The sequence below is a fragment of the Theobroma cacao genome, chromosome 9 (genome assembly GCF_000208745.1).
Source record: "Theobroma cacao cultivar B97-61/B2 chromosome 9, Criollo_cocoa_genome_V2, whole genome shotgun sequence".
NCBI lineage: Eukaryota > Viridiplantae > Streptophyta > Magnoliopsida > Malvales > Malvaceae > Theobroma > Theobroma cacao.
In genome coordinates this window covers 22,191,714-22,210,791 of record NC_030858.1, presented here as the reverse complement: position 1 = coordinate 22,210,791, position 19,078 = coordinate 22,191,714, and the positions used below count along the sequence as shown (strand labels likewise).

General features: G+C 31.0%; 1 protein-coding gene across 1 annotated transcript; it reads right to left on the bottom strand.

Annotated features, from left to right (window-relative positions):
* LOC18589532 (chaperonin 60 subunit beta 2, chloroplastic) lies at nucleotides 1,565–7,609 on the bottom strand. Its single transcript, XM_018127969.1, has 15 exons — nucleotides 7,441–7,609; nucleotides 6,434–6,683; nucleotides 6,208–6,333; nucleotides 5,669–5,806; nucleotides 5,465–5,560; nucleotides 5,136–5,378; nucleotides 4,805–5,039; nucleotides 4,399–4,568; nucleotides 4,228–4,305; nucleotides 4,042–4,113; nucleotides 3,848–3,952; nucleotides 3,630–3,722; nucleotides 3,438–3,530; nucleotides 1,971–2,094; nucleotides 1,565–1,866 (listed from the first exon to the last, which is right to left on the bottom strand). Exons 2-15 carry the CDS (start codon nucleotides 6,668–6,670, stop codon nucleotides 1,853–1,855), a joined length of 1,824 nt encoding a protein of 607 aa, XP_017983458.1. The 5' UTR covers nucleotides 6,671–6,683; nucleotides 7,441–7,609; the 3' UTR covers nucleotides 1,565–1,852.

The window sequence follows — 19,078 nt, the reverse complement described above, 5'->3', positions numbered from 1 at the left end:
TTCACCTCTTGCACTTTCAAACATTTCTTTTATAGTTAACTAGTCTGCTATGCGTTCGAAATGGTAAATTTTTTTTTTTCAATTGAGTTGAGAATACGTTGTAAAATACATATATAATAATAATTATATTATTATATCTAATTGTTATTGTACATTGACATGTACAAAATATATAACTGTTGTTATTGTAATCATCATTACTTTCACTTTTTATTATTAATTTTTATATACTATCATCTTTTAAATATATTTTTAATGTCATATATGTTATTTTTATTTTTTTAATAAATTTTTTATATTATATATTTTATTTTAATTTTTTTCTTTTAAAAGATCATATAAATTTTATTGATAGTCAGTATGATTACTGAGAATAATAAAAAAATATCATTGAAATCTAAAAAACAAATAAATTATAACATCATAAAATATTTTTAACAAAATAATAAAATTAAAAGATAAAATTATCTTTAAAAATATTACAGAGTGCAATGCAATCTAATTATATTGATTTTAGATTGCAATCATATTACATTCATTGATTGTAATGTGATTCATTGGCTATAATGTGATTCAGTGTAATCTTACATGACAATAGTTTATTGCAAAATAAACATTACAATATAATTTAATTAGATACATTATAGAAAATGTGCTTATATTTTTCTTATTTCAAACACTATCTAAGAGCATATATATACCTTAACAATACTATATATGAGTCCATCATTTCTATCTTTTTCTTATTTCTCCATTTTGCCATGTTTACGAATAGATACTAAAGTTATATTAATGGATATATTTAAGTTCCTTTACATTGTTATTTTATTAGTTAGTTTTTTTTATTTTAAAAAGTGAAAAATAAAGAGCACATTTTTAGAAAAATTAAAACTAAACTTTTGTAAATAACAACTATATAGTTTAATTTAATAAAAAAATTATATTATATAATTTGATTCAATAATTGACATTTATATATTTTTCCTTACCGTAAATAGTTAGATTCAAATTTTTTTAACTTCCAATGCAAATAAATGATAATTGCATTTCAATTGCTATTTTAATATTTATTAAATATGACTTGATATTTAACAATAAATGTTGAAAAACTAAGAAAAAATACTAATAACCACATAGAAAGAAGGAAGCCCTTTTAGAACTTTCTTCCTTCAGGCAATATTACCAAGTGTCAAGTAAGGAAACCCTTTGGTGTTTGCTCTAAATATAATTATAGATATATATATGCGAGTTGACTTTTTACAATGACTCAAAAACAGTTATATTCACATATATAAATATATATTAAATCAACCTTATAAACTTTTACTCTATAAATTTAAACAAATTAATATAAATTTTTTCCTATAACTTTCTAATAATTACACGAATTCCCAAAAAATTTATATTTAATCTAAAAAGTAATAATTAATTCATATAGCTCAAGTTTCCTCTTTAATTTTTCTTTGGTTATCCGCCTGTGACTACCCTTTATCTTTTTCTTCTTGTCCTGTGTGACTTAAAAAGTGGTTTATGGCCCGTAGACGCAAAGAATAATATGCTGATGTAGTGAATGTTATTGGATTGACCCATTATCCTACTTTGTTATCTTATAATTTGCAAGGGAATAACACAAGACTCGGTTACCCTAAAAAGATGTTCAAAATTGTTGCAATTGCATACTGAAGTGCACAAATCAGTTTCTACTCCAGCAAGCTATCTCACCAGAATACTATGGTTTCTCCCGTGTTGCCAAGTGATTTACAAAGAAAATAAGCACTCTACTCTCAACCATGATCAATTTTGGGTACCCTGGAGACTGAATAACTTATTCGCTTTCCCTCCCATATCTGCTTTAGTAGCCATATCCTGACAGAATCAAGGGCCCAACATGTTTAGTAGCTATAACATGTACAACAGAAAACAGCAAGAAAGTGTTGCATTTCCAATATTTTAAATTCTCAAGTGCATACCTGAATTATCCATGGGATTGCCAGCAGGCACAGGCTCAGGTTCCTTTATCTCGACAACCACACAATCGGACATCAAGAATGTCTTAGCCACTGAGGATGCATGCTCCAAGCAACATCTGACCACCTAAATTAAGCAAAAAAATTTAAACATTTCTCAGTTTTCTATAGTAACCGAACTTAACAGCATAATTCTTAACTAAACTTGGTTTAATATACAAGTAATTGGACAAAGCCTGAAATTTAATATTGAAGGCCAAAACAGCAACATATGTTTTGAATATAATTATACATATTTTATTGGTAAATAAATGATCCAATTAGAATTAGATATCCAAGAAACAATTAAGCAAAACTAGAATAGAGAGAGTCCATTTAGAAAACCCCCAAAGATGAATAGAGAGAAATTAGCAGTTTAATTTGCTAAAATTTGAGCATAATAGTGCTTATCTCAGACTACAAACCTAATCATTGAATGTAACAAGAGGTGGCAATTGGACTTAATCAAGTTTAGTTCAAGTTACGTTATATTTCGGATAGAGTTATTTAACTTCCGAATGATATGGAATAAGGATCACTTCAGGTATGGACCATATCAAGCAGGGGTCATTTCAACTTTCAATCCATTCTTGCTAGAGTTGACGACTATTTTAAATTAATTTAAATTGAGTTTAATTCAATTTATTTTTAATAATAATATATAGTATTATATCCATAGATCTTTCAAATTAAATTATGATATAATACTCGAAAAGTACTATGTATAATTTAGGTTTCAAGCAGTTGAAAAGGCTAGGTTTACGTTTGGGTGGAGTCAAATTTTGGCCACTTTAGACTTGGGTTAATTTCTATTCAAGTCTTTTTGTGTCAGGATTGTAGACTTTTAAGAGTCAAATCAGATTGGGCCGAGACAATTTCAAGCAAAAAGTTAGAAAGGCTTCGCAAGTCGGATCAAGTTCTACTAGCTCTTCCTATAACATTAAAAAAAGACAAAAGGTTGCACAAATTTTGATTAGGGAAGGTCGTATTATAAATTCTTCTAGAGAATAAAAACATCATTTTATCATTTCTTCAAATTCGAAACTTCATGTGAAAACAAAAGTTTCACAAGCTTGGGCAGCCTACCAATCACCTGTACACTTACACCTACCAAAACACTTCGAAAATTTGGAAGAGTAAAATATAATCTCTCCATTTCAAAGCAATTGTCCATCTTATTTTTTTAAGATGTTTCAAAATGCGTACTTTCAATATGGTCATTTATTAAAATACTAACCTTAAATACTAACTTTAGGTGAGTCCCACAAGCTTTTATTACATTTATATGTTAAAAGTTGTAAAGTAGGGAATTGAGACAAAATATCACATTTCTTTACAACTTTATATTATTTGAAAGGTGAACATTCAATTTTAAATGGGGGGAGTATATTAAAAAAAAAAAACAGATGTAGAGCTAAACAAGGAACTAACCTTGGTTGGATCGATAATTCCTGCAGCCATAAGATCCTCATATTTTCCAGTGGCAGCATTGTATCCATACTTAGGGTTATCACTGGAGAGCACCTGCAAATAAATAAATAAAATCAGCAAAAACGACTGCAGTTAGAAAACAACACACAAACTGGATCTGCTCATTGAAACTTGAACAACCATATTTTATACCTTCTCGCTCACCACACTTCCATTAACACCAGCATTCTTAGCAATCAGTTTTAGAGGGTAACTCAAGGCTCGTTTGACAATATCTGCTCCAACCTATTGTCCATCAAGATATTTAAGTGAGAAAGGCACCTTTTAAACAGCTGAATATCTGGTCGAAAACATTTTAGACATCTAATAAATATTTCAAGCCTCTTTTAAGTTGTCAAAACAAGGCTTACCTTTTCTTCATCATTATCAAGGGAATCCTTAATAGAATCCACCTTAGAAGCAAGTCTTAGCAAAGTACATCCACCACCAACAACAATACCTTCCTCAACTGCTGCCTGAAAATCAATTAAATCAAGCACTTTTAATGATTTTGAAGGACATCATTACAACATAAGACCATCATGGCAAGGTATGAGTGCATTACCTTAGTTGCATTAAGAGCATCCTCTACTCTCAATTTCTTTTCTTTAAGCTCTGTTTCAGTTTGAGCTCCAACCTTTAAAATTTCAAAAGCACATCAAAATTAGGGATAGATTAAATATGATATCACGTATCAGATTTCATTTTAGATAAACTGAATAGCATGTTCCTTCAACCAACTAAAAGTTACCTGTATCACAGCTACACCACCAGACAATTTGGCAATCCTTTCATTAAGTTTTTCCTTCTCATAGTCTTGTTCTGCAGCCTGCAGTAAAGTAATAATGTCATAGGCATTGCAAGAAGACGGAAAGAAAGACTTGTATAAACAAATACATAAAAGCATGCAGTAAAAGACAACCTCAATAAGATTTCTGATCTGTGCAACTCGTTTGTTTACAGCTCCCTGGGTGCTTCCATCACCCACAATGGTTGTTGTATCCTTGGTAAGCACCACCTTCGAAGCATGGCCGAGGACCTCACTGCCAGCTTTGTCCAAGGAAAGCCCAACCTCATCTCTGATAACAGTACCTGTACACAAATGGTAGAGAGATCTCTCATAAATTGGACTCAGATGTGTGAGCGCACATTTGTGCCTGAGTGGCGTGCTTGTGCTGTGCATAAATGCAAGTATGCATGCATGTGTGCATGCATGCAAGAGAGAGAGAGAAGCTTAAGAACAATGCATTGCACAGGAAAATCAGAGACCACAAAACTAAAAATAATATTTAAACAGTAGCAAATGAAAAATACAGACTTCTGCTTACCACCAGTAAGAATAGCGATGTCATCAAGGTACTGGCTCTTGCGCTCTCCAAAGCCAGGAGCTTTGAGCGCAGCAATCTTCAGAGCCCCTCTAAGCTTGTTCACAACCAGCGTTGCTAAGGCTTCCTGTTCAATATCTTCTGCAATTATCAAAATTGGGTGCCCACTTTTAATAGCATCTTCCAGGATGTTGATAAGATCTCTTGCATTTGTTATTTTCTTATCAACAAGTAGCAACTGCAACCAGAATACAAAACACAATTGTCAACATTCAATGTAGGAAAGGGTTTTTTATCAGAATGAAAACTTTTGCCTCATGATTAGAACATATACCTTGCAGTTCTCATATTCTACTGCCATTTTCTCACCATCAGTCACAAAATAAGGTGAAATATAACCCCGATCAAATTGCATTCCTTCAACAACATAAAGACTATTTTCAGCACTTTTCCCCTCCTCAAGGGTAACCACACCCTTTCGACCCACTTTACTCATGGCCTCAGCAATCATATTCCCTACTTCATAGTTGTTCCCAGCACTAACAGCTGCCACATCTGCAAGTTCACTGTCTTCAACCTGCAGTCCCATAGCACAGTCATTATAGTCCCTTTCAATAGTAAAATCCAGACAACAAAATAACACTCGGTGACCATTAAAATTACCTCTTTTGAAATAGCCTTAAGCTCAGATACTAAAGCCTTTGAGGTCTTCTCAATGCCTCTGGTGATTAAGACTGGGTTTGCACCAGCCGCCACGACCTGAATAATAATTGTACTAAGCAATTACTAGAAATAGCATGACAATGACTAAAAGTACACTGCTTTCGATATACCCAAACACAATGTTATAAAGATAAATGCACAAACCTTGACCCCTTCAGCAATCAGACCTTGCGCGAGAACAACTGATGTTGTCGTTCCATCACCAGCCAGGTCATTTGTCTTAGCAGCTGCCTGTCTTACTAGCTTAGCACCAATGTTCTCAACTGGATCCTCCAACTCAACCTTGAAATTAATACAGGCAAAACATTCAATTAATAATTGATAAGCAATAAGGAAAAAAGTGATTCTGTTTGATATTTCGAACTAGCAGTTACAGAATTACAACAAAGACAATGACAGCTGAAGATATAGATTATGGAAGGTCTTCTGGAAATTGATGAAGCTGTATACTTCAGAAAGTTGGATTGCCTAAACTACACTCAGCATTAACATAAATTACAAGATAAGGTTGACACTAGATTCTTCTATAAAAATTGGAAATGAAAAAGATCTAGATGTTCTGACAAAAAACTAAACATTCCAAGTGAAATACATAACCTTATGTCTGAAGCTAGAAGTGAAACAGACATTACACAACCAATTCTAATTTCAACTTCAATAGCCGGTTAAGAGCAAGGGCATACCTCCTTGGCCACTGTCACACCATCATTAACAATTTTCGGGGAGCCATATTTGCTTTCTAGAACAACATTTCTGCCTTTTGGTCCAAGAGTGACCCCAACCAGATCAGCAAGTTTGTTTACACCGGTCTACAACAAAAGAACAGAAAGTAAGATTGAGCAAACCTACAAAGGCTCTGATTCTGATTGAACACTAGCCAGACACACATCATTTGAAACAAAAACTCACTTGCAATTTCTTTATAGCTGAGCCATCCTTGTTGAAATGTAGCTCTTTCGCTGCAGAAATCTTGGGCAGTCGTGTTCTCCTAAGAACAACATTCTGTCTCATACCAAAAGCAGTTGATGAAATGGAAGCAAAAGATGACAATCTGTTTGAAGAAGATGCAAGTTTCTTATCCATGACACGACCATTAGGAGCAACAAATGAACCAACTGAAGACATGGCTGTGAAAGTGGAGGCCATCTACTCCTTTAAGCTGAAAATATTCAACATCATGGTCTTGGAATCAAAGCTATCTCAAATGTAAATTAATGAATCAATTAACTAAGAGTTCTAAGAATCAAATGACAATGTAAATGACCCCCATTTTCCAGAGATAAAAGAAAGATTCACACAGCGGATAACATGGTACTGATTCGTAATATAGCAGCAAGCTCAGAGAAAGGAACACTGATATTTACAACAACGAATGTATTCTGAACAAAAGCTCCATCTATCAACAACCTTCTTGTACATTAAAGAACATAGCTCCATATATGAACAGCCATATACTAATTACTACCATCATTTTATTGTTGTAAATTAAGCTCCATCTCCCAACAATCTTTTACTAGTTACTACCACCATTCATTCAGGAACATAGCCCCATCTTTCAACAACGAACATTCACACTGCAATTGAACGATTGCTGGCTCCAACATAATTTAGTGCAGCACAAACTATGTCAATTACAGCTAAGCTAACAAAAAGGGAGACCAGCCTCTGCAACAAGAAACTTCATAACCATCCAAGCTTTAGCCTTTCAGTTAGCAAGTACATCTATAAATGAACCCATTTATCCGAACACAGTTAAATATATTTCACAATATGACTTCTTCAATCGCATAACGAAAACAAAAAAAAAGAAGGAAAAAAAACACACACACACACAAGAAACGGACAGAAATCCATACAAGTCCCAAAAGAAAAGCTTGAGATGAAGCAAGAGTAGAAGTGGAAAGAGAGAGCTTTACCGAAAGAAAGGAAAATGAGTAGGATTAGGGTTTACAAGGGTTTTGGATAAGAAAGACTGGCTGTCTGGGCGCTGCTGCTATCTGAGTCTTGGTTTGGAAAATGTTAGGTTAAAACTTTAGAGTTTACAGCGTCCCTCGTTCGTATGAGAGTCCTACTTACTTATATTATTCTAAAATAAATAAATACTAGGACCAAAATACCATTTCTGTTTAAGGTCCCGAAGGTTCCACTTAATCTGGACCGTAGGATCTCTTGTTATGTTTTCATTTGTCCGATTGTTCTGCTTGTGGAACTCTCCAGAACACTTGCAACATTTCATTTTCTTGTAAACTTTCTAGATCCGTTCGTGTCCCATCGTGTGCATAATCCTATGAGATGGGCCAATGGCCGAAACCCAACTTTGTAAGCCCATTTACTCTTCCATCCTTAATTCCTCTTCTCTCGCAGCGGAGGTCTTCCCGGGGTTTTGTTTGAGTATAGGTCAAGTCAAATGGTCTCGAATTTAATGGTACAAATGACACTAAACTTTTTGCTATATAAAATAGGCACATATACACTAGTAAAAATCAACTTAAAGAGATTTTCTCAATTATGTTCGTAAAATTTCTCTCTCTTGAACTCTTTTACTTAATTCTAGTATGTTTATCAAAAACCCTAGGACTTAAAATATGAAAATTCATAGACAAATTTAATAGATGTTTCATAGGCAATAAGTCTTTGGAGGTTCATGAAACATATGTGATCTTGCAAATTAATGGCATTGGAGTAGGTAGAGCCAAAACCTAATGTGTTGCCAATGGTGGTATCGCAACTATATGTAATCGCACCAACTGATCATATGAATCAATAAGGGTTGTAGACACCTAACTACTTACCTTGTTAAACAAATGATCGTCTCAAGAGCAATTGAGCGAGGATTGCATATTTTTCTTGGAAATCAAATATTTAAGGACTTTAAGAAATGAAGTAGTTCAACAGAAAATTTGCAAGGTTTTTCCTTTGAGTTTACTATTGGCTACAAAGCACCTTACTCTCAGTAATTTATTTCTCAAATCTCTTTCTCTACTGGTTTTGTAGAATTCTCAGAAAATGTTTGACAAAATAAGATTTCATACTTTCCAATAACACGTCATTACGGGTGTATGGTAGAAAATCTCTTTAAGTTGTTCTCAAATCATTTTCATAATGTACTATTCTAGCAAAATATTGCATTTTTTATCATTTTCAAATGATTTTGATTTAAAAATATTCTTAGAAGACAATAGACCTTGGGTTAAATTTTTAGATTAAAAATTCTTTTACAAAATTTGCAAGAAAAATTTTTATCAAATTGTTCTACATTAAAGGAATTTGTCAAACTTGACCCATCTACATATCAAATTTGCCTAATTGATGACAGGCACTAGATCCAAAATGATTGTATTTTAAAAATAAATTTGTGCAAATTTCCAAAGAGCTATTATTTGTAATTGTCATTGAAAATTTAATAATTTTTCTATTTTTTAAAAATAATTTCAAACTTGGAAATTAGACTTCCCTTTTTAATTGATTTGACCAAATTTGACTATAAGTAGTTCCAGTTGCCTTAAAAAGAGCTAGGTCCTTTGCTAGGGAATTATCTGTTTTAGTTCCTAACCACCATAAAAAATCTAGGTGGCGACGACTCCTTTAACCATTCCACCTTTAGATGAAAATTTTGATAACATATGCCCACCTTACAAATCAATCGGTTGATTGTACAGATATATATTTTTTTTATTTTAAGTATTTATATTTAATGAAAGGTATTCTTCATTTTAATATGACTTATATATAGTTGACTAGATGAAATAAAATTCATGAGATTATATATATGCTTTGCAAAAGGAATTATAAAGTGTTATATTTTTTAAATTCTTGTTGCACCAAAGCATATATTTCCAAAAATTCCTAGTCAATGTTTTATCAAGAGTTGAATATTGATAATGATGAGAGGTGCAATGTTATGTTTATTTCTTATGAAGTAAGCAATCGATGTCATGAGAATTAAGTATATAAAGATATGTGAGCTAACATGTGGATACTTGTTACATGAACAAGTGTACTAAATTTGATCCATCATAAGAATTCCATTCAGCATTATCACTCAAGTGCCTGAAAAAATTCTCATGTAACAGTCATGTGAGTGATCATTAGACTTGAGATCATTAGGTTGTCTTATGTGTAAATCATTCTACTTTGATACTCGTAAAAGATGGATATTATGTATAACATAAAGCATGTGAAGGCATGTGAAGACATGTGGATAATCGATTGAGGATTCATCTATTAGTAAATGCCCTTGAGCCAATTGGATTGGTCAAGAAATATATATTGTCATTTAATACATACTTAATTGCATACCTATATGTGATAGAGTTTTTCCTTCATGTTAGTGCAATAATAAGGAGTTATTATGCACTACTTGGATGAAGTCCATAAAGTATAAAGGCCTTGCAAGAGAATTGTAAAGTTGTTATAATTATGAGATCACTATGCATCAAAGCCATGTTCCTAAAATTATTCCTGGTCATTATATTATTAAGACAGGGCATTGATAATGCTCAAAGATTGATATATGTTAAACCTCCTTACTTAGGAAGTAAGCAATCAATCTTATAGATTGAAGTATATGAGATATTTGAGGATAACATATGGGTGTTTGTTAAAGAAAAAGTTCACTGAACATGACTCGCTATGAGAATTTCATTCGGTATTTCACTCGAGTGTCTGTGGAATATGTTCTCGTGTAATAGTCGTGCAACTAGTCCTTGAACTTGAGACACCATGTCATCTTGTATAGGGAATGACATACTTTGATTTCACCCATACGATCTAGAGGAGACCAGATGCCTAATATAAGGTGATTTTGGGTATTCAATGAAGCATACGAAGGTGAATAAGTGGTCAAGAAAGGATTTATCACCTCAAGTAATATGAAGGGATGTATTTCATTTGTTCTCAATTCCAAATTAATTTGTCTTTGGCCAAAGTATGATGAATTTGAGAAAACTTAGTTTTCTAAATTCATAAGATTAGTCATGAATTATGAGAACTAATATGGAATGTCATAAGTAAATACTAAGTCATGCTTCATGACATATCCGAGATATTTGATGAAAGGACTGCATTGCACTGATAGACTTATCACTGAAAGGCTTTGTCAAATTCTTTAATTGACTCTCAAACATTTAAGTGATCATGATGTGTCACTAGATACCGCTTATGATCTATAAATATAAATTAATTATCAAATTGATATTTGATTATGATTTATACTTATTGCCAATATGTTAGAAGCCTAATGGATCACATATATTAAGTTACATGATTGAATTGAATAAGGATAATCAAATAAGTTGGATTTAATTGAAATAGATCAAAATAAAGTTGAAAAATTAATATGTTCATAAGGACTTAATTGAATAAAAATACAAATGTTGTATCTAGGGTTACAACTTAGTTTGGCTATATAAATATGTTATGTTAGCCAACTAAAACTTTAAACCTTCAACCACTTCTTAGCTATTTCATAAAAAAAAAGAAAAGAAAAATAGCTTCTTTATCTGATAGAAATAAGATTCGGCATAAAAGTGAAGAAACAAAGATTTCAACTACAGGATTTCATACGGTCTTATTCTCTTTTCGAGTTACTTGCTTTATCACAAGAATTTTTGGATTTAATTGGCTCTAGATTACAATATCTAAAGCAAGGTACATATTACTTGAACTTATGAGTATTCATAATTAATGTGAAAATTACATGAAAAACACAAATATTGATCCTAAAGGTTTCGGCTATTTCTCTGATTAAATGTATTTTTTTATTTTTTTTCACTGCGTTCTACTTTTATTTCTTGATTATTTTCATATTTAAGTATGAAGCCGAATCCCAAAATCATCACCCTGTGATAGTGAAGGGAATATCTGATAGAGTCAATGTGTGTTTTACATATCAATCAACATGTTTTGTAAAAAAGCATTGATATCCAATTTATTTATCGCAATAATAAAACACTTCCTTTATCTTTGAGTTTATACATTATTTGTTTGCTTATAAGGATAAAGTCCATGGAAAGAAAATACTTTGCAAAAGAATTATAATGTGGAATTATTATGAAATCTTCATAGCATCAAAGCATTATTCTTAAATAGTTCCACTAGTTAATGCTTTATCAAGGTTAATTCCATTAAATCCACAAGAAAATACTATTCATTGACTTAACCAACCTCTATACACATTTTAACTGAATCAATCAATTTTACCCATTAATTGAACTAACCGACTTAATTCAATTAATTTGGTTTTAACAATTTAACCAATTTTTTTAACTTTATTAGTTATGAGGAAAATAATATTAATTACAAACTTTTTTAATAAGTATCATTAATCGATATCAATAAATATCGAAAAATATTTTATATATATAATTTTAGTATTTTATAACATAAATATTAAAATATTAGATAATGGAATGATTTTGTGACTTGCAAAATTAATGTGTGTATATTTGTAACATTTTCATGTTATTTAAAGAGTTAGTGTATCTAAATCTTGGACAAAATAACATTGTTGTTTAAAAAAGATAGATGTATGATGTAGTTAGTTTGATTTTATGTATTTTTACAAGTAATTTTATAAAATTGCTATAAAAGATAATATTGCAAGTCATGAACATTGAATCATAGGGTTTACAAACATAATATATGCATCAATAGGATTGAATAGCATGAATATGTTACAAACCCAACCATTAGATTTGTTGGTTTGAGTCATGAATTATGTCTTAAATCATGATGGATAAATATAATGGATATATATTATGATGGATAAAAAAATTCTACACATTGTTATATTATAATATAATTGATAAATAATTGCAAACTTAAATAAAGCAAGTTGGCTTAGCTCAGCTTGTGTAGTGCTTAGATTCATTATACAATTTGAGTACCATGTCTTTTGCTTAGATTCATTATACATATCCAAAGAATGTTTATGTGAATGTGAAATTTTGAATTATGTATTGAGTTCTAAAATTTGTTTGATTCTCTCTTAAAGCAAAATCCTAAACTAGATATAGTTAAGGAATTGATTTAGGCCATTGGATCAATTGAGTCTTTTGAGAGACCTTGTTATATATTTACCCTTTGTTTATTTTTTTTTTGAGCTTAATATAACCTTTTTCTTTGTTTAAACGCTTAATTTGTAGCCTAGACCCTTATATTAATATTTTTAATTTTTTGCATCCCTCATTCCTAAGTGCATAAGTCAATTTAGGAAGTATTATAAACTAAATAGTGAAAGAGGCAATAAAGATGAAAAGTGATGAAAAGTTCAAAAATATGATTGTATTCATCTCACTACCCAATAAAATAAATAAGTTTGGAGATGTGAAATTGAGAAAAAGAAAAAAGGAAAGAAAGAAAAAGAAAATAATTGAATTGTTGAACACAAGAAAAATTTGACAAAAAAAAAGTTATACTAGGTGAAGAAAACTAAAGCTCTTAATAGGTCCTATAATGACTATGTGCTTAGAGTGATTTGAGCTACATATTATTCCATATCCTACCTTAACCCTAGCCATATATTATAAGTTTATTAAAGTCTTATTGATTCTTAACTTAGTATTAGTTTACATTAGTAGAGAGAGAGATGAAAAGCAAACATATGAAACTTTAATAATAATTTGAAATTTGCATGCATATAAACTTATCGAATTGTATAAGTTTCTAGGTGAAAAGATTTCACACTCACATGGAAATCCACTTAACGATAAGCTTGCATTTGAATTGAAATATGAACTTGAATAATATGTGTGTGTTGCTTAGAGTAGAGAATATGGATTAACTTTTGAGGATATTAAAGGTGATTAATGAGTTGTTGCAATTGATTTCTAGTTAAGTGTTTTCTTCATTTAAGTTACTACATTTTATTTTATGTTTTGTTTGAAGACTAGCAAAATCTTAAGTTTGGGGGTATGATAACTTTATTATATAGAGTTATTTTGACACATTTTGAGACTTAGAACCTGTTTGGCTTGGTTTTTTTCTAGCTTAAAAGCTATTATGAAGCTCTTATGAAAAGTAATAGCTTTTAAAATTAAGCTAAAGTTGTTTGGTAAATTTCTTTTTATAAGTTATAATTTTAGTTAAAATTATCATAAAGGGTATTTCTTTTTTTGAGAGGGTAATATTGTAATTATTTTAACAGATGAGGATATTTTTGAAACAAAAATAAAAATTCTCTTGCATTTTTAAAAGAAGAGAAGAAAAAGCTCTTCATAGGAGTTTTTCCTGAAGCTCTTTTTTTCAAAATTTTATTCTTTAAAAAAAAGCTACTTTTTTTAAAGAGCTTTTCAAAATTTTATGTTTGGCCTGGTTTTTGCTTTTAAGAGGTAGATACGCTGAAAAAAAGCTAGGCCAAACAAGGACTTAAATAGTTAGGTCTTTGAGATTTTAGATTCGAATTTTAGTATTTAAGGTGTTTTTCTTAGTTAGGTTTGATTACATGTTGATTAGTTTGATTTAAGTTATTCTAGTTCAATTTTACTTTATTTTGCTTTAAATTACTTTAAGAATTGTTATTGTTGATTTCTCTTATTGTTTTTGTAGGAAATTTGATAAAAAAGGTTCATTTTATGAAAAACCGCACAAGTATAGTGAAGGCTTTATTCATATATGCTACAGTATTTCAAGGATAACTTAAGCTACAGAAATTCAATTGTTGTGATTCTTGATCCAATAGAAATCTAAGAGATAGGGCTATAACTTTTATGTTTAGTACTTTTCCCAATTCGGATCAAATCAAGATGAAAATCACGTTTAAAGATGCTGGACTACTGTAGTTTTTCACAAGGCAGCACATCGAATGAAGGCCACAACCTTGAGTTGCTCAAGGCTGCGGCTCCAAAGAGGCCAAGGCTGTGGCGCTAAGGAAAGTGTGGCCACAACACTAGTTAAATGTGCATCCTTATAATGCCACTTGAGAGCAGTAGGCCACAACGCTACCAGAGAGGCTATGGCATAGCGATGCCAAGAAGGGCAACGTTGCGGTGCTAGGGGTTTTTCCAAAAATAAATTATTTTGCAAAAATTTGGAAATTAGGGTTTTTGGAACTTATTGAAAGGACCATTTTCGGAGGTTTTCATAAGAGGATGACAAGCAATAATTCTAGAGAAAAGGACCAAGAACAAAACGAGAAAGCAAGAGAATTTGAGAGAGAATTGAGATCACAAAGCTTCTATAATTACTTTCTTTCTCTATTTTTGTGTTTCCCTTATTTTCTTTGACTTGGATTAATAATTAATTTTCTTTGGATGATGTTTTATTTAAATATTATGAACTAATTTGCTTTTCTAAGATTGTGGTGGATTTTAACATGTAATCTAAATATTTGTTTCTCTTTTATTTACTATGAATGAGTATAGATTTGGTTATTCAAATATGTTTTTATTTATTTTTTATTGTCTAGCCAACAATTAACTAATTTATGAATCTAATTAAAACTCGACAAAGAGATTTTAGATTGGACTAAGGTTTAAATAGTGTATGTTCACGTCATTTAGGTGATCTGATTCGTAATTAGAGTTGACATACACCTAAATGCCATATATAGTTAAATTAGAACACTAGCTTAGTTAATCTTATTTAATTAATTACTATTGACATGTAGTGACCTAATTAAGTTAGGTATTTGTACAAGAATCTCAATGGAGACTTGTGCATAGTTTTGGATTCTAGGTTAGCAAAACCACCCATGAATATAAGTAATAAGATAAGTTGGTATCAAATGACTTATTGAATGAACCTATAATCCTAAGTTTTAATCTACTGCCTTTCTCAAGTGAATTTTTAATTTTGTTAATTAATTTAGTGTTAGATTGAATTTAGCTTTAATTTGTTTTACATAAAATCGAGTTACTTGAATAAAATTAGTTTGTTATAATTTTAGTACTCAGTGAACAATTAGGAGTAAATCTCTATGGGATATGATTATGGACTTACTGGTTATATTACTTGTTCGATATGTATACTTGTGTGCACTAAATCCGCAACACCTTTCTTTCTATCAAATTTGACAAATAATCTTTCATTTCCGATCATATGTCTTAAGCAACCACTGTCTATATACCAAGGTAGCTTCTTCATTGGTTGAGCTTTCAAACATTATTCTTTTTGCCCTTACTTAACCTATAAAACAAATTTGTAGTTTTTCTTTAAAAGTACCCATACTTTGATGGATCATTGGAGGTTAGTGGGCACAAATGAACCTTTGGGCACTAAACTAATTTAGTTTTGGGATGATTACTTCCCTTATAGTAGCAGTCATAAGAAATGTGACCTTTTTTGTCACATATATAACAATATGATGAAAATGCATTCTTTTTGTTTTTCCTAAAATTGGCATTTCTCTTACATTCTTTTTCTTTTTCCAATTTTAGTTTAAAATTTCTTCCATTGAAATTTTTAAAGCAACATTTTCTTCTAAAGCCTTTTACAAGGCTTCATTTTTACTATTTGATTCCAACTTCAAAGATTCAAATCTATTTTGGAAAGCTCAAGTTCAATTTGAAAAATATTTCGTTGTTCAAAAACATAATTGAAATCACGCGTGATTTTTTCTAATTCATCATTTAAAGACATGGCTTTCTTTCTTAAAACTTTGTATTTTAAAGCCAGCTTTTCAAATTCAGCATATAGGTAATCATACTCATCTTGATCATCATATGAAATATCACACAAGTTAGACGTTACCTTAGGGTTTCCATATTTTTCCATCAAGCAGAAGTTTACTCTTTTTTTCACCTTGTCTTTTTCATCCTCCAAACTAGAGGAATCACCATCCAACCATGCAATAGCCACTATTGCCTTTTTTGTCTTTTTGACCTTTTTTGAGGATCCCTCATTGAACAATGGGCATTTGGATATGAAGTGGTTAGGTTTTTTACATTCAAAGCATACCACCTCATCCTTTTTGTAGTAGTTATTTTTGTATTTGCTCTTCAATGAAGAACCTCAATCCTTTCTTTGATTTCTTCTTCCACATTTTTTGTCTCTTTGCCACATGATCTTCTTGAATCTTCTAGCTATCATGGCCAATTCTTCATTCTCATCACTTGAAAGATTTTCCAATTCTTCTTCAAATGAGCTTACCTTCAATGCTAAACTTTTTTTTTTCTTTAACTTCTTTTTTCTCATTTGCTTCTTCTTTTTTCATTTCTAGCTCATGTTTGAGAAGTAAGCCATAAATCTCATCAAAGGTAATTGCATTGAGATCTTTTGTTTCTCAGATAGGAGTCACTTTTGGTTTCTAGCTCTTAGGTAAACTTTTAGAAATTTCTTTACTAATTCATGTTCTGGGATGAGTTTGCCATGTTGATTAAGCTTGTTTGTAATGTTGGTGAACCTATCGAACATGGTGGTAATATATTTACTTGATTTTATTTTGAACATTTCATAATTATGGGTGAGAAAGGCAATTTTGGATTTCTTAACTTGAGAAGTCCTTTCACGAATGATCCTAAGTTTTTCTCAAATTTCTTTGGTTATTGTACAACTAGAAATTTTGTTAAATTCTACAGGGGTTAAGGCGCAATGAAGAGTGTTAATGGCCTTGAAATTAATTTAGAGTTTTCTCATTTCTGCCTCAATCCATTCTTTTCTAGCTTTGGGTATTTCTCACAAGAGATAAGGTTCAAATTAGTGGGAATGTAAAGACCTTGGGTGATCACATCCCATATTTCAAAAACCATATCTCTAATATAAATTGATATTCTAGCACTCCAATATGGGTAGTTTAATCAAGAAATGAAGAAAAAATGAGTACAATAGATCACCTAGCTTATCTAAGATGTATAAATTCAAGCTCAAACGCTTTACAAAGGATAGGAATGGAATACAAGTGTACAAGAGAAGGTTTTTGCTCTTTTTGGCTCTTTCAAACTTTTTGGAACTTCTCTAAACTGTTTGACCGTTGGAGAGGGCTTTTATACTTGAGAGACAACTTCTAGTTACTGGAGGTAAATTATGGCCGTTGAAAATAGTTACGGCCTTATTCTAACCGTTATTTTGTCTTCAAGAGTTTAAATTCAAATGTGCTAACAGTGAGCTTTTAATCGGTTAAGGGTGAGCTTTAATCGATTAAGCCTTTTCTACCTTGCATTGTTTGGCACTTTACTTCACTGCATTAACTAGTTAAAAGAAGCTTTAATCGATTAAGAACTTTATATTTTGAGACCCTTTTAACCACTATTTTTGGCTAGCCTTCTTTCAACTGATTAATGCACCCTTTAACTGATTAAAGCTTCTCTTCTTTCATCCTTAACTGATTAAAATAAACTTCAACTAATTAGGAAATATTCAAATTTGCATCTCCTTGTTTAGTGCCTTTGCATGGTCAACATAACTTTGAATTTGAATTTTGGTGCTTCTACGTACTTTAAGCTTGGCCTTTAACCAATTAACCTTTTTGGTTAACTAATTAATAACTTTTTGTTTTGCATCTAATACTTCCTTAATCAGTTAAACCTTATGCTAACTGATTAAAGCTTTTTTGTTTTCACTTAAGTGCAATGCCTAGTTTTGCCTTAACTAATTAAGGCTTCATGTTATTCAGTTAGCAACATTCTATTTTCGCTAAGTCTTTTCTTCTTTGCTTTTTTAACTGATTAACTCATCTTTTAAATGAGTAAGCTTCTTGACTTGCTTTTAAACATCAAATTTATTATGAGAATTAAACTTTATCTTGCACACTTAAGTAATGTGTTATCATAAAAAACACATGGAGTTAGCAATCATTAGTCTATGAGGTATTTGAACCATATCATCAATCTTCTCAGCTATGCTTGGCAATTTTGCTTTAGACTAAGTGGCCACTCGTATTTTAATGAGATCTTAGACTTGCTTATTATCCCATGATTTCCCATTAAACAAGATCTCATTATGGAAAAGCCAAATTGTCCAAACAATAGCATAAAAAGACAATATCCATATCTTACGATTGTCCTCAAATGTACATAGTGAAATACCCCATACTTTCATATGATGATAAATAAAGTTGATCGAATGCAAATTGAAGTCAATTAAAATGTTTAGAAGTGATAAAAGACGAAAGGAGTAGTTTAGGATAAAATATTTCGCAAGTGAGAAAATAATAATAAAATAATAATAATTTTATCGGAGGAGAATTTGTGAGATAAAAGGCGATTTGGAAGTCAAGTGAGGCATAATAAGGTATTTTGGGTACCAAGGAGACAAGATAAAATTTTTAGAATAAAATAATATTTTATTAATAAAATAATATTAAAATATTAATATTTAGCCGGATGTCGAAGTCAATCAAGAAGGAGGATCATATGGTTGATCCAAGTGGGGGAGAAGATGACAAGCCCGACTCTACAGAAATATTTGTGATGACATACATGTGGTGGATAGCATGTTTACATGCTAAGAGAGTCTTGAAAAATTTACAAAAGTCGGTATTGTACCTAGAGGTACAATAAAGTTGATTTAAGCCTCGAACTAGATCAAATAGAGAATTTACAATGAAATTAAGAATTTTAAAGTCCCAGAATGGGTTAATATGGTGATTCGGAGTTCGAGGATCAATTTGGAGTCAAA